The sequence below is a fragment of the Microtus pennsylvanicus genome, chromosome 8 (genome assembly GCF_037038515.1).
Source record: "Microtus pennsylvanicus isolate mMicPen1 chromosome 8, mMicPen1.hap1, whole genome shotgun sequence".
In the NCBI taxonomy this organism is placed as follows: Eukaryota; Metazoa; Chordata; class Mammalia; order Rodentia; family Cricetidae; genus Microtus; species Microtus pennsylvanicus.
The window spans coordinates 102,872,501-102,888,350 of NC_134586.1; the positions used below are offsets into that span (position 1 = coordinate 102,872,501).

The 15,850-nt window shown below is 46.9% G+C and overlaps 1 protein-coding gene across 2 annotated transcripts in view; it reads left to right on the forward strand.

Annotated features, from left to right (window-relative positions):
• Positions 1-15,850, forward strand: part of Pxdn (peroxidasin) — a 75,293-nt gene that overhangs the window by 24,676 nt on the left and 34,767 nt on the right. Inside the window, exons 2-4 of one of the 2 annotated variants that reach the window (XM_075984172.1) lie at positions 9,060-9,131; positions 10,168-10,239; positions 14,202-14,273. In XM_075984172.1, coding sequence (XP_075840287.1) covers positions 9,060-9,131; positions 10,168-10,239; positions 14,202-14,273 — 216 coding nt within the window. The remainder of the gene's footprint in view (positions 1-9,059; positions 9,132-10,167; positions 10,240-14,201; positions 14,274-15,850) is intronic. The other variant, XM_075984171.1, reaches the window with a different exon arrangement.

A 15,850-nucleotide genomic window follows, 5' to 3' on the forward strand; every position in this document is an offset into this window, starting at 1 on the left:
CCAGTCTCCACAATGGCACACTTCCTCCAACAAAGCTATACCTCCTAATAGTGCTACTCTTTTTGGGGGCCATTTTCTTTCAAACCACCACAGCTGCGAGTTTGCAGAGGTTAGCCTGCCTCTGCCTCGATGGTGCAGAGACAAAATTCATGCACCACTACCTAACATAGCTTTTGTCATAGCCTTCAAGACTGGATCCAACTTTCCTGAGCTAATGTGGTTCCAAGGAGCTCACAGGATGCATAGTGAGAAATGATTCTGGGTTGAGAGGACATCATGCGTCTGGCCCTGGAACCAGGGGTTGTATCTCATTGCTGGATGGAGGAGACCTATGTACAGCGTGGAAAGGGCTAAGGCTGGGTGTGGAGCCTGAGAAAAGAGGGAGGTAAGCGCGGGGGGAGGGGGGGGAGGTCGTGGTTTGCCTTTGTAGCAACAGTCATGGCAATTATCGAATGGGTTGATTGCACCAGTGAACTGACATCAGCAGGCCGGGGAGTGAGGTCAGGCTAGGGGGTGGTGGATAGAGTTGGAAGGGGTGAAACAGATGTGAAGTCTAGTTACACCTTCCTGTACCTGGCCATGGGAAGGCCAGGGCTTTTGAAATGCCCCTCTGAGATTCCCAAGCTGAGCTAATAGGAAAGGGTACACCTTGGGGGTGGGAGGGTTGGGGGGACTGTCAATCACAATGCCCAACATTCTTCTCCTTAAATCATTTGAAAAGATTTTATTCTAAATACCCTATCTCAAAGAGCTTGTAATGTTTGAGTAGAAGAAGGGATGTGCTTAAGCAAGCTTGATTTGGATGGTACAGTTCCCAGCAAAATGCATGATTTCAACTCACACTCCTGAAGCCAGGCAGTTCGGCTTTCTGGCAGAGGCCATTCATCTTCCTGCCCTTGATACCGGTTTTCCTTGTTGTGCTTCGCTGATGGGGGCCCTGCAGGCAGAGTGTACCTGCCTGCCACCTCTACTGTGTTCTCCCTGTGCGAGACCTCCACAGGTCATTGACGATAAATAAATCATTCCCATCAGAAAATGCCCCATATCCCCCTCAAACACAAGTTAGTGAGCTCAGAAAGGACACTGACAGCTATGTGTTCAAAACTGCTAGGAGATGTCTAGGAGACCCAAATTTGATTTACAAAGTTGTCCCCAGACCTTTCCACATGTACACCCTGATTCACACACACACAGAGTTCTATAATGGAAAGGTAGCTATGTGTTCAAAACTGCTAGGAGATGTCTAGGAGACCCAAATTTGATTTACAAAGTTGTCCCCAGACCTTTCCACGTGTACACGCTGATACACACGCGCGCGCGCGCGCACACACACACGCACACATACGCGCGCGCACACGTGCGCACGCGCACAGTTCCATAATGGAAAGGTTGGGAGTGGCCATTAAGCTTCAGGGCAGGTGGGCAGGTGGGCAGGGGGCGGTAGCAAGGCTTCCAAGAGCTGCTGGGTCAGCCTGCAGAGCTCCAGGCCACCTCCTCCGCCTTCATTCATGCAGATCAGGACCATGCTTTCCCTCAGACTCTGGACTCTCCTTCTGAACTGCATTTTTTTTTTAAGCACACATCAGCCCTGCCCTGCCTCTCCCTCTCCCTTCCCCTCCCCTCCCCTCCCCTCTTCTCTGTTACCACAAGTGTCATTCCAACCCTGGGCAAACACTTGGCTAATTTACACCCCAGGAATTCCCTATCAGCTGCAGTGGGTCAGTGGTTTTTGTAGAAAATGATGCTTTGATTCCTTCAAGCCCCTTTCACTACCAGCACCTCAAGCTGTGCACCTCCATCCTCAGCAGGGATCAGCGGTTCCCAGTAGCTGAGAAAAGAAAGGGGTGCTCCACAGTCCTCTTAGCACACAGCTCTTATGTGCTTTCCTCCACATCAGCATCCTTCATCCCTATGGTTATTCCTCCTCCCATCAGTAGACTGAAGTAACCTTCTTCCCAGGCCTCTGCTTTCTGTACACTCTGGCTCCTGCTGTCCTGCAGTGATCTACTTGTAAATACTGTTTTGTAAATACTGCTCTTATCTGTGAGCAGTGCGGTGTATGGGACAAAGGGATTCAGTTGCAGTCATTCAAAAAGTAAGTGTGTTGTGTAAGGCTGAGCCAAAAGACATCCTAACAGATGCAAAATGAACTGATTTCTGTTCCTATGGGGAATGATGCTGTCTTTAACTATCAAAGTACCAGGTTTTAGCCTTTTTTCTTTTCTTTTTCACTAATAAGTATACACTCATAAGCATAGGGTAGAAATTCTTTTAGTGCAGCCAAATATTGCTGAAAGACACAAAATCTAGCTTTAGGATTCTTTTTCACCTCTCCTTCAGCCGCCGTTAAGTAGTCGTTCAGCATTTCACTGTGAGGTGATAGTGTGTGGGGGGCTGGTACAAGTCTACTCAGGGTTCTGCTAGGAGAGAGGGCTTGAACCTGTCCTGCCATGATTCTGACTTTAAAAACTAGAACACATTAAAATACTTGATGTACAAAGGAGAGGAGCCGTCACTCCTTCAGGTGAGTGCCCGTGAGTCTACATTCCTGGGAGGAGTGTTTATCAACTTAACATTCACCAGTCTGGAGCACACCCACACTCAAGTTCTGTGCCTGGAGAGCAAAGATGCAAGGTTAACTGCCCTGGTACTCCGTGATTTTTGATGCTGCGATACCAGAGATCTCAGACATCTTTTGTAATCTGTAAATGAACTTTTGAAAACCCCAGAGGGTAAAGAAGAAGTAGCAATAAAAATCTCAGCAAGTATGCATGCATTCAGCTCAGCTCGGAGAAGGCCTTATCCGTGGGGTGTTGGCAGGTTCTTACTAGTAGACATAAGCACCAAGTACTAAATAACAAAACCGCCAGTGAGATGCAGGCTGTGTGGCCATCATACCTGAGAAGTAACTGTGTGTGGTTTGACACACTGACAACCTTCTTCATCTGTGAGCAAAAGAGTAGTTTTGGCTCTCAGACCGAACAGAAGACACTATTTTTAATTTGTTGACCAAATCATTCTTAATATTTAAATTTCAAAGTAAATGAAAACACATGGCACCTTTAATGGGAAAAGATCCAGTATTTTTGTAGAAGTAGTGTTATGGAGGACTGCAGTAAGTAAATTTTGTATGCAATCCTTAAGTGCTACTTCTTTGTTTATAGTTAATTCCTTCTGCTTAAGGTAAGCACCACGGAGTGGAATGTGCCTCTTCAGTTATTGTGGAGGGGGATTCTAAGGCAAATTTCCCAGAGAAAGATTTAAACTTGGATTTTGGACTCTGAAAATGGCTTAGTGGGTAAAGGTAGTTGCCGTGTAAGCTTGAGGACCTGAGCTTAGATCCTTGGCATCTGAGCTGGTGTGGTCATGTACTTCCCTGTCACCCCAGCCTCCACACATGCGCACTTGAGCTGGTGTGGCCGTGTACTTCCCTGTCACCCCAGCCTCCACACATGCGTACTTGAGGTGGTGTGGCCGTGTACTTCCCTGTCACCCCAGCCTCCACACATGCGCACTTGAGCTGGTGTGGCCGTGTACTTCCCTGTCACCCCAGCCTCCACACATGCGCACTTGAGGTGGTGTGGCCGTGTACTTCCCTGTCACCCCAGCCTCCACACATGCGCACTTGAGGTGGTGTGGCCGTGTACTTCCCTGTCACCCCAGCCTCCACACATGCTCACTTGAGGTGGTGTGGCCGTGTACTTCCCTGTCACCCCAGCCTCCACACATGCTCACTTGCACACACTCACATACAACCTCAAATCCCAACACAACAACAATAACAACAACAACAAACCAAGGGAAAAATCTTGCACCTTGTTTTTATTATTCTGTGTTTCTTTGATGAGTTATGACTCTTAAACATTTGTATTAACATTGATTGATTTTGCTTAGGCACGTGTGTACTTGTCTGTGTGTGCTTGAATGCCCTAGTATGCTTATGGGAGGCTGAGGGTAACTTGTGGGTTGGTTCTCCCTTTCTACCATGTGGGGCTGGGGAAACTTGGGTTGGTGGTAAGCATGGCAGCAAGCTCCTTTCCATGCCGAATCACCTCACTAGACTCATGAGTTACAGCTTTCATATATAATACAAACCTAAGCTAGATTATTTCTTCCCAAGCATTTGATTTTGCTTTTCTGGTAGGTTTTGCGTTTCTATTAAGATTTTGGAATGATGGAAGAAAATAAGCAAACATTAAAAGTGAGACAAACCGTGAAACTCCTTGCTAGCCCTTTAAACAGAACATGACTCTCTTTCCCTGTGTTCAGATGCGGAGCTGGAGTGGGAAATGTTGTGTTTCATTTTTTTGCCCTTACTGAAGACGCTCTGCACCTGAGAGGGCTGTGCTGGGTCAGAATGGCAGTGCTGTAACCTGGGGGAGAGGAGAAAAGGTGCTGTCGGGACAGGAGGGTCTAGAAGGGTCTGGAAATGAACTGCCAGAACCTTCCCCAGCATGAGTCTGTGCTCACAGTTAAGTCTGATTCCCGCCCAGTGCGTTTCTTCTGCTGTGTACAAAAAATGGCAGACTCTAGGCGGTTTTGAGTTTCAGAGCTCTTACTTGCCGTGGAGGGAGTTTCCTCTGGCCTGACTTTTATACCCCTTACCCCACCCCCCAGCTACTTCCCCCTAGCCCACCCTTTAATTCCTTAGCCTAATCTCCCAAGGCCACTTCTCCAGAAGGAAACCTTGGTTACCACTCTAGTCAAATAGGGACTGTGAGGCAAGTCTTGATCTTGCTCCCCAGTCACCATCTGGGGAGCCTTTGGGTATTCGCCTGTGCATTCTGGGGATACTCAAGTGTCAAACCTGCCTAACAGAAAGATTGACACCCAGGCTGTGCTGTCACTGGGCGAATCTCTGAGCTCTGTGGGGGACAGGTGATATTCAGAATGAGTGTTCTTGAGGCTTACGGTCTGAAAAGGATGCTCACTTGGGGTCTGTGTCCTTCACGACATGTCCTTGGTCTCACCTCTATTGGTATTTATGACCCAGTGTCCAGGGTTTAGAAAACAAAACAAACCGGTGCTCTTCACCATGGAGAGCTGCTGTAGGGAGTTTTTTGGGGTTGGGGACCTGGTGGCAATGGAACAAACGTATTTACTCTCTCTGAGGTTCACACTCAGGTGTTTTTAAGTAATCATTCTGTTTATGACCTTTCCAGAACTTTCTAGAATCCACCTCCACTCTTACTTCATGCCAACTCCATGGAGGAAGTTTGAGACATTCATTATTTGCTGGGGAAGTGTTTTTTCTGAACCATGAGGGTGGGCGCCAGATGGCCTAGTCATTAGCAAGTGGGTGGGGTGCCATGACTCCCTGACCACGGGTGTACTTTCCCCACTCCTGGCCCAGTGAAGGAGAGAGAGCTCAGAGCCAAGAAGAGACTTTGAAGTGCTTTTTAGTTTGTAAAGTTTAGGGCAGTGGTCTTTTTTTCCCCGGTTAGAGTTTTTCATAGGACTATTATGATTTTAAAAAGAACTACAGGGCCAACCGAATTGTCCTAAATCTATGATGAAGAAGGCAGAGGACCACATGCTCCAGTTCTTTAGGGTCTGTTTCCTAAGACATGTGCAGATGTCAAGGTGTTGGTCTATTCACTCTTTAACATCTCAGTAGTGATAAATAGACTAGGGGCTGGAAAAGAGGTATGCACACACCAGTCAGTATACATGTATAAATACCATTTGTGTGTTGTACACATACACACATGTACAAATTCATATGTGTGCTGTGACCTCCCTAGCAGACCAAAGGGTACTGTTTTTGAGCCTCATCTTGCTTCCCCTGGAGAGTTTGCTAAGACACACGCTTCTGCTCTGTCCCAAAGTTCCTGTTTTATCCTCTCAGGTGTGAACCAGAATTCCCATCTAAAAGTTACCAAATGCCGGCTTAGCTGCGGCTGCTGCTGACTGAGGGCCCCGCAGGAACCTTGTAAAGGGACAGCCTTCCCTGTGACTCCCTAAAAAAGCGTTCATTCAGGAGAAATGAAGCCCTATCGTGCGCCTGCAGGGCCTTGAACTTGCTACTTATCCTTGAATGGGCATTTGGTTCCTCTTGTGATATCCCAAGGCCACAGCACATCTCTGAATTGAAGCATAGAACTCTGCCATTTGTCCTTCTCCTTCCCCTGCAAGATGAGAGTGTCTGAAGCTGTTGCAGTGTCTTTGCGAGGTGTGGACATGTAGACTGGACTGCCATCCTGCCCCCCTCCCCTTAACCATGCCCATTTCAGCTCTTTTCCTGTGCTGCGGTCGTCACACAGAAAAGCATACATGTGTATAAGGATAAACATCTGTCTTTCCAGTCGGGTAACCTCCAGCGTTCAGCTAGGCTTTCACGGTCCCGCATCTGCAATATTAAGTATGTTGCAAGGTATGCGGAGTGAGCTTTTCATCTCAGCTACTTTTTCCCAGTTCTGAAGTTTCGCTTTGGTTCATTGAGGTTTCAGTTGGTTATTTAAGAGCCCCCCCCCCCCACGCCACCTTTGGTTTCAGAGGGGACACTCTACCCTCTTAGCCTCAGCCTGAGATGGGCAGTCCTTGGCTGCTTAGGTACAACTTGTGAAATTGCCTTCTGAAATTGTCCCAGCTCTATCTAGCAGAAATGCATAGTGACTAAGGTGCAGTCGCATTAAAATGCAAGAAGCAACTCAGCAGGCATTTGTCCTCCTCAGCTTGTCAAGCCCTCAGATTCCAGTCTGTGCTCACTGGTGTGAAGTTGCACCACAGCCCTCTAAGCCCTGACTATGGGCTGAGTGCTCATAGTCAGCGCTCTGTCCCTAGGACCAGAGGGTTGGTGGCCCCAACTCTAGACTGGGGGCGGTGCCTTTCAACCTTTTGGCCCTCTTTAGCTGCTGTTTAGCTTCCAAGAGATTCATGTGCATTGTCCTTTGGGATGGAATTTGATGAGCTTGCTGTAGTGCGACTGGTTCCCACGCTGACTGTGTTTTCTGTCTCTAAGTATTGATGTATGGTACACCCCGGAATATATCACGTGTCTGACACTTGGGTCTGGTCAGAGCCTCTGCCCCATGTCTGAGATCACCCTAAAGCCTGGCTAACCAGATTTCACATCTTAGCAACAGTTGATCCGTTTGGCTTCAACCCTTCCACAGATCTTTCACCTGTGGCCCACCCCCTCTCTTGACTCTCCCCATGTCCTGCTGGATGTACTGTGAGGTAAAATCTCACTTAAATAAAAACATCTATGTCAATACCACGGACTGATGAGGGCAAGAGAAGGACCCACGGTAAAATCCTAAAGGAGAACGTGAGTAAGAGGGCATGGTTTGGAGACTGGAATGAAGCTAGGTTACTCTGGGAGCAGAAAGGCAAGCGACCTTGACTTACCTTTCACCTGGAGAACTTGACCATAGCAAGAAGGACCAATCACATCCCTTTGCTGGCTCCTCAGCCAAACAGTTCACTTTGGTGACCCAGGTGCATTTTGTGAAGTCTCCTTTTGAACTATGAAGTGGAAGTGGAACTGATTCTATAGGTCACTGGCATCTGTTGAATCTGCTCAAAATAATTAGATCCTTAAGAGACAGTGAACATTTCAGGTCGGAGGATAGCCTAGGAGAAATGACTTCTCATTTCTCTGACTGTGAGTCGTCCCGTGATTCCTGTTCTGTCCCAGGTCTCACAGCGTGGCTTAGCCAGGTGTGCACAGCTGTAAGTGGTGACTGAAATGCTCATCAGGGAACCCCCTCCCTTACCTCATGACCTTCACTAGCTGTCCCCCATCCTTGTTTATCTGTCTTCCTGTTTTCCTTCTTATAAGGACACCAGTTATGTCGGACTAGGACCTATGTTTAAACTTGATCTTCTATGGAAGACTGCATCTTCATACACGGCCATACCCCAGGTACCGGGGTTAGAATTTACATGCATGAATTCTGGGAAAACACAGTTTAACCTACAACAAAATCCCTATTGAAATGACCTGTTAAAGATGTGGGCTTCTGTTTATTACTCAATGACATTCACATGTGTAAATTTAGGTGGTTTTTTTTTTTTTGCAGGTATTTGTGTGTGTGTGTGTGTGTGTGTGTGTGTGTGTGTGTGTGTGTGTACCACTATGCATTTGTGAAAGTTAGAGGTAACTTGTGGGAGTCATTTTCCCCCCTCCACCATGTGGTTCCCAGCAAACAGACTTTGGTTTTCAGGGTAGGTGGCACGTGCCTTTCCCCTTGTGTTACCTCACTAGCCTATAAACTGATTTTTCAGCTCAAGCTAGTGATGAGCTTTTTGAGAGGGGTGTCTACACATTGTCACTGCCTAGCTGCCCGAAGGCCTTTGATCTGGCTGTCCTGTCTATGGGCTTGCACCGTGGTGTGTGAGTGCTCCAAATCTTTCAATACTCGCTCTGAGATCAGCTCCATCGGGTTTAGAGCCCTTGTTTTGCTTGATCAATCTGAAGTCAGTTCTTTTGTGCTCTCCAGTCCCCGTATGCTGCTGCCTATGTATGCGCCCTTCCCCAGGGAAAATGAGGACCCCTTTTAATACTTCAATATAAGCCGAATTCTGCTTAACTACCTGTTTGGGAACACTAACCTGCAGTTTGTGTGCAGGCTGGCTCTTTCCCAATTTCCCCTGTTGAGATGACTTAGCACTTGAGATAGCCAGTTAAATCATGGAGATAACACTGCCCCTCAGGTGTTTCAGCGCCTGCTCTTGCTGGCAAATGCTGAAGGTTTCTGTGCTCACAGTAGGCTTGACACCTTGGATCTACATAGATCTACCTGTGTGTTGTCCCGAGGCTTTCTGGAAGTAGAATGTTCAGTGGGCTTGGCCAAGGCATTCATTCCTGTCATTTTTTGTTTGTTTGTTTTAATCTACCCACACTTACCAGTTAAACAGATTTCTTGTGTGTAATGTTGTTCCTTCACTCGGAAAGAAAAATATTCCGACAATGAGAGAATTTACCCAGAGATGGTGGCCTATGTGATTTTTAAAACGTCTTTTTATCTTGAAGTAATTTGTTTAGGGAGAGAAGCTGTGCATTAATTAATTAAAATAAATTAATTGATTAAAATACATTTCCTATCTCTTCGCAGGGATCTTCGGTTCAACAGAATCAGAGAGATCCAACCTGGAGCATTCAAGAGGCTGAAGAACTTGAACACACTGTAAGTGAGAAGATCTAGTTGGTAGCTAGAGAGATAAAAAAGAAAGATGGTTGTACTATGTACCTGTAGGCAAATGTCAGTGCTATGGCTGTCCTCTGATTGCCACAGCTGGAGGGGATGAATGGTAGAAGCCAGGATAGTGGAGACCTAGCTGCGTTTTGCATGTAGACCAGCACACCTAGACTTCCTGTAGGACTCACTCCCACTTCACACCTCCCTCAGGTGCCTAGGTTTTCTCAGTGGGACTTACTCCTACTTCACACCTGCCTCAGCTGCCTGGATTGGCCACATTGGGACTCACTCAACTTCTTCACACCTCCCTTGGCTGCCTGGGTTGGCCTCAGTGGGACTCACTCCCATTTCTTCAGACCTTTCTCTGCTGCCTGGGTTGACCTCAGTGGAATGCACTCCCAATTCACACCTCCCTTGGCTGCCTGGGTTGACCTCAGTGGAACGCACTCCCAATTCACACCTCCCTTGGCTGCCTGGGTTGACCTCGCAGGCAGGTGCTTGCATTCATCTCTCCCCTATGTGACTGAGGAGGACAGTCATCTCCTGAGCTCAGCCTGGCCATAGACAAGGCTTTGGAGCCACTGACCTTTGATCCTAGTGGTGTGGAAATAAGGAACCAAGTCCGGAAGGGCAGAGTGAGAGGGAGGTGGCTCTGCACAGCTCCTCATCCTGTGGAAGAATGGCAAACCTCAGAGACAAACATCCTATTCAGTGTGGTAAACTGGCCCTTAGTCCTGTCAGATCAGAGACACGGAAAGGTGGTTTTGGAAAGATGCATCCTCCTGTGTTTAGCGGAGGGAGAGAGTTTACCTCTTCAATGTATATGACCATGGCAGAGAGAGGTAATCTGGTAACCATAGTAACTCAAGCTGTTTCCTGAGCTGGGATTTAATGACCACTGGCAGTAAGATCTATATTTCATCATTTTCTGACCCTTTCAAGGCGACAGAAATCGTTTTCCCTAGTATAATTTGGAAACATTTTTGATTGTTTTACAAACATCTCTTGGCACTTTCTTCCACAGGCTTCTCAACAATAACCAGATCAAGAGGATTCCCAGTGGTGCCTTTGAGGACCTGGAGAACTTAAAATACCTGTAAGTTGTGGGGTGGCTTTCAGCCCTACAAACGTGCTGTCTGTCTTTAGAGTATTTAAACGTAGAAGCAAGGCTTGTCCTGTTTGTGGGTTACTGTAAAGACACCATCCCACATGGTTTCAGTTTTAGGTGAGTGAGATTCTACAGCGTGTTGTCGTCTGTATAAGTGATAGGTGACGTGGGCTGAGTGACACACACATATGTACTGCCTTTGGCAGCTGTGGGCTGGGCGCTATGACTTTCCAGGGTGGGCGGGGCAGTGCACACACACAGCCCCCTAGGGTATATGCACAGAGAAACGTATGCTGTAGCTAATGAGGTCTCAGCTGCTTTTCCAGCTGTAGGTGGGTTCTGACTGTGAAGTGCTAATTTCTCTGGAGTGTCACTAATTTCCGGTAATGTTTTCATCTTCCTGAATTTTGCCTCTTTTGATTTTTATCTAGTGAAGTGTTATTTATTTGAATATTTGCTTTTATGGTTCTGATCATCTCTTACTTGTTGAAGTCAGCTCTGAAGTTTAGAAAATTGTTACTCTTTAAAAACATGTTTAATCGTCAGGAGTGTTGTTTATGAGTCTAACACTTGAGGACCCCCCTCAAGTTTAAGGTTAGCCTGGGGTCACAGAGGAATATCCTGTCTTGTACCAGCTTAGTACCCTGCCTCGGTGCTTAGTGTGAATGGGAAGGGATGAAGCAAACATGGTGTCCTCTGGTTGTGCCCAGAATAAGAATGATTCTTTTAGAACCTTAGCTGACTTCCCAAAGTAAGCCATTTTGTCAGTTATTTTTGTCAGGGAAATCCACACCATAATGCATGGAAACACCTTGGTTTTGAGCTGATTTTATTTTTTACAAACCGAGTAGTTTTTTTTTTTCAGTGTTGATGTGTACTGGAAATCGGTTTTGACCTGAGATGCCAGTGGACCTCCCTACAGCTCTGTTTACTGGAATACATTTTCCTCGGTGCCAGTGTTGTTTGCAAACCCTGCCCCCAGCTCCTCTGGCATAGACACTCTCGGGGCTAATGCTTGCAGCCAGGATGGCAGGCTTCTGCTCCCAACCTTTGCTGTTGACCTCCTTGCTGTTGCCGTGCAAGTTCTACCAGGGAGGATTGATTTCCTGGAAAGTGGAGTCAGCTGATGCCAGCATCGCTGTGCATACACCTGCATTTTTAACCTTTTTATGTTTCACTTTTTTCCTTCTGAGAATACACTCAGTCTCAAGTTTGGGGTGCTGTCTTCCACAACGTCTTTTAAACCATACGTGCTGGCCTTACCTTTGGCTGCTTCCCTTCCAAACAGCCATACTCTTGCTTCTCTCCCTCCCCTAGCTTAGAGTGGGGTCAGGACAGTAGGTCTCCATAGAGACAGTTACACCAGGTCACACGGGGAGACAGGCTGCCCAAACTGGAGCCCAATGCCTCCCGCAGTGTGCTTAGTGCAGGTCCCTGCTGGCTTCATCGTGCAGGTCCCTGCTGGCTTCGTCCTCCAGCTCCCTGGGAGATCACATTGGGAGAGCGCGTTGAACATCACTATAATAATAGTATTTTTACATGTTTAAGAATATGCCTAGGGACTGAAGAGATGGCTCAGCAGTTGAGAACACTAGCCGTTCATCTAGAGGACTCGGGTTCCAGTCCCAGAACCCACAGGGCAGCTCTCAAATGTCTGTAACTCCAGTTCGAGGGATTCTGACACCCTCACACAAGGCGTACATGCAGGCAAAACACCAACACACATTAAATAAATAAATAAATAAATAAATATTTTTAAAAAGGAAAAAGATTATGTCTAAAGTTTATTATTTCAGCCTTGTGGATATTTGGTTAATTTTCTTTTTTTAACTTTGCATAGTTCTTATTTTCTGGACCGCCATTACTTCTATTCAGGCACTGGCCACCTGCTTCATTTCTTTATTTCCCAATGATGAGATGGGTGCTTGAGATAGTGCATGGTACAAGGATCAAACGTAAAATAAGAAATTACAATGAATTGTTAGAATATCAACTTTTTTTTTTATTCTTAAGGAAATGCATTGTGCTCTGGTGTCTTTGTTTTTAAATGTCTTGTTTTGTGGTACTGGGCATGGAATCCAGAGATTTGCCCCTCCACCTTTTAGCTGTACCCCCAGTACCACAAGTGTCTTTATAAACACACACATTCATATAAATTAGTTGGACTGAATTATTTACACACCCCTCACAATGACTGTCTCCCTGCCACATTCTTTTGTGTTTTGCTTTAAGAAGTGGACACAGGAGGCTATGGTAACTCAGGCGTAAGAAGTGGACATGTACCAGGAAGTTCCTAAAACCCTTGTGCATAGTTACTTAGCTCAGCGATTCTGTCCATTTAAGAAACTGGGGTGCAGAAAGGTTGAGTTTTTACTATAGGTGCATGGTTTCAAAGAGCCTGGAGGACCAGTTCCTGACAGGGTTTTGTTGTTGGGTCCTGGATGCTAAAGTTTATGGTTCTTTGGGGGGCCACTTTAGTGATTCTCACAGAAGGAAGGGGTGAGACCCTTTGAGAAGGTCCAGTCCCATGAAGTGGGATCCTGGACATGTCGTACACCAAGAATTAAGACAAAGAATGTTGTCTGTTTTTAATTTTATTTCCCTTTTTCTCACATATCTTTTTGTTTGTTGCTATTCATATTTTTCAGTTTTAATTTTCTATGTTTATTAATGTTAGCTCACAAAATACTGCGTTTTATTATGGCGTCTTCATACACAGGTGTCATGACGCTTTCTCATTGGTTTCTAGACTCCATTGCCCTCAGTGTGCCTTCTCTCCCACTGGCTTCCCCCTTCCATCAACCCCAACTTCTGCTCCGTCCTTACCGAAATTCATTATCCCCTCTGCTTCCCACTTCCCTTAATGTCCCATTCTCTGTTTCCATGATATCCTTTTTAATTTCATCATACAACACACACACCCTTGATGTATGTTCATGGAAACTAGATGAACACAGTAGTTCATCTAATAGTTCAAGCCATCAGCTTGAAGTGTTAGTTTCTCCTAGCAGGGAGTTTGCCTTTGACTTGACCTCTGCCTGAGTCACAAATGATGACAAACCATTTATAATAAAGGACGTGGCAGACCCGCCAATCCCCGAGGCCAGGGGAATCATCTCTAAGTCATAGTGCCCTCCATAGCCACCCGGATCGCTACCAAGGTGTAGGCGCTGAGGGACAGTGCAGGCCTGGCTTGTCCACATGTTGAGATGTCACACCGAGGTAGCTCCTTCTGGAACTATGGCACATCACAGTGGCAATCCTTGCCTATGCTGAGTCAGGTTGGGATTTCTCTGCAGATGATCAGGGGTTTGTATTTGGTCACCCTTCATGCAGAACGAAGGCGAAGGAACCTATGGAAGGATCATTGTATCCTGCTCCCATGGACTGTTGAAGGACCCTGACTTAGGAACGTCACGCAGTGCTCCTGTTAGCATGAAATATAATTATTTCTTTTAATTTCAACCATCTAGAAATGTGAAGTCCCTTCTTGGATTATAGGCCAATCCAAACAGACTCTGTAGCACACATGACTCTTGGGAAGGAGTCATCTGCTATAGAAGAATGGGCTCTGGGTGGGAGAGAAATTCAAGACACCCTGTTTTCCCAGAGCTGTGCTGGTGTTTCTTTTTCATTGAAGTGCTGGCTGTGATCTTACAGACAATGCCTTGTATATGTGGAGAGAAATCATTTTATCTTCCCAGGCTTGGAAGCAGATGTCAGGACCTCAGTAGATACATAGGAGAATCTGTGGACCCCCTTGCTCTTGATCCTTGAAGTTAAGAGAAGTTGACTATTGAGAGTGGCCTGGTACCCGCAGCGTAATGTCTTGTTTGTGCCCTCCTGCAGTCATTGATTTTAAACTGTTCTCCTTGTGCCTGCTCAGTTCTTCCCCCCTGGAGGTGAGCGCTCATGTGTATGCTAATACTCCTCCATGTTTCTTGTTTCAGCTATTTGTACAAGAATGAGATCCAGTCAATTGACAGGCAAGCATTTAAGGGACTTGCCTCTCTAGAGCAACTGTAAGTGTCCCCTCCCTGCCATCTGCCTTCCTGCCTCCCTTAGGGACAGATGACTGATTGCATGATGCATGTCTGTACTTCCCGGGGTGCAGGGAGGATGTGCATGACGAGGAGAAGCAGCAGTGGGCGTTTTTCACCCACCTTGCAACCCTGCGCCCACCCGAGAGCAGACATTACTGTGTTTCATCTCGGCACCAGAGCCTGGCCCTGGGTTCACCATTTGCAGTAACAGGAACGTAACTTGCTTTCCTGTCCAACAGTAAGAAATTTGGTGTTCACGTGGTGGTGGAAACACAGACATGCAAACAAGCCCAAGCTAGATTCTGTTGTGGTAGGAGTGTCCAGTAGGGGACAGGATCTGTGTTCAGAGCCATGTGCGGTTTCGGCCATGGGGTGCCATTCTTTTGGAGACCACATGCCTTACCCCCTTGTAGGTGCTGAGTGTGCCAAAGTGCCCTCTCTTTCCTTAGACACATATGAACTTGCACTTTGTTATAAAATAAGTCATTGTGCTTTTTGTTTTGTTTTGTTTTTATCTGCATGAAGTGCCAGTAAAGTTGCGAAGGATTTTCTGGTTTATGTGTCTGGCTAGCGACCTTCCACTCAGTAAGCTGAGGCAATCCTTGTGGGATTTTAGGCTATCTTGGCTTTACAATTTCATGGATGGAAAACAGCTGTTAGATGTACTGAATGAGTAGCCTTGTACTCTAGTCCTGTGCCTGTTCCCGTGTTATCCTGGATCAGGGCAGCAGCAGGCAGGGCTATGCGCTGCAGCAGCCCGCGTGATATACCTCTATCCACATAGGTCATTATGTGGCTTAGTCATTAGGCAGGTCTGGGAGCCTAGGGAGGGGCACACGCGTGTTCAGAAGAGACTATTTGTAAGGCCTTGCATAAATTTCTTCAGACAGATGAAATAAGGAATCCAGGTTTATTGCAAAAACTCCTGGAAATCTGGAGACTTGCTGCTGTGGGCATTTACAAAGGGGCACATTCTGTTTTCTCGAAGTCATCCTGGTACTTAGCTGGCAGCGAGTCCAGTGACAGAGCCCAGCCAGGGGGAATAAAGAGCAAGCGGGTTTGAGTGACTTCTGTGAAGTAGCCAGTGAGGCTTTCTGGTGACAGGGAGCAGCATTCTGAGTCAGCAGGGGTTTTAGAAAACCCCATACTAGGGGAGGCAGGTTGCTGTTGCTGGGGCTCGGCTTTCTTTCTGAGAACTGAGTACCATAGTGGACTTGGGGACAAAGGACCCCTTGCAGGCATGGCCAGAGGAGCAGGTCAGTATGTCAAAAAGGCTTCAGGCCTCAGGCTCTGTCTGAGGTCTGTGTGGAGTCTGAGACTGGGAAGAGTGCCTGCTGGCTCTACCTCAGACTCTCTTCCCTCGCCTGCAGAAGTTGCAGGTCCTAGCCACTCAGCAGGGACAGTGGGAACCGTGAGGCAGGGGAAGCCTGGGTGGAGAGCCCTGGGACGGTGCATTTTCAGATGGGTCCTCAGGGGACCCTCGTCATCCTTTCATTGCCACACACTGAGTCAGCAATGGTGCTCCATTTCCACGAGGAGTCACTCCCTGTCCTCCA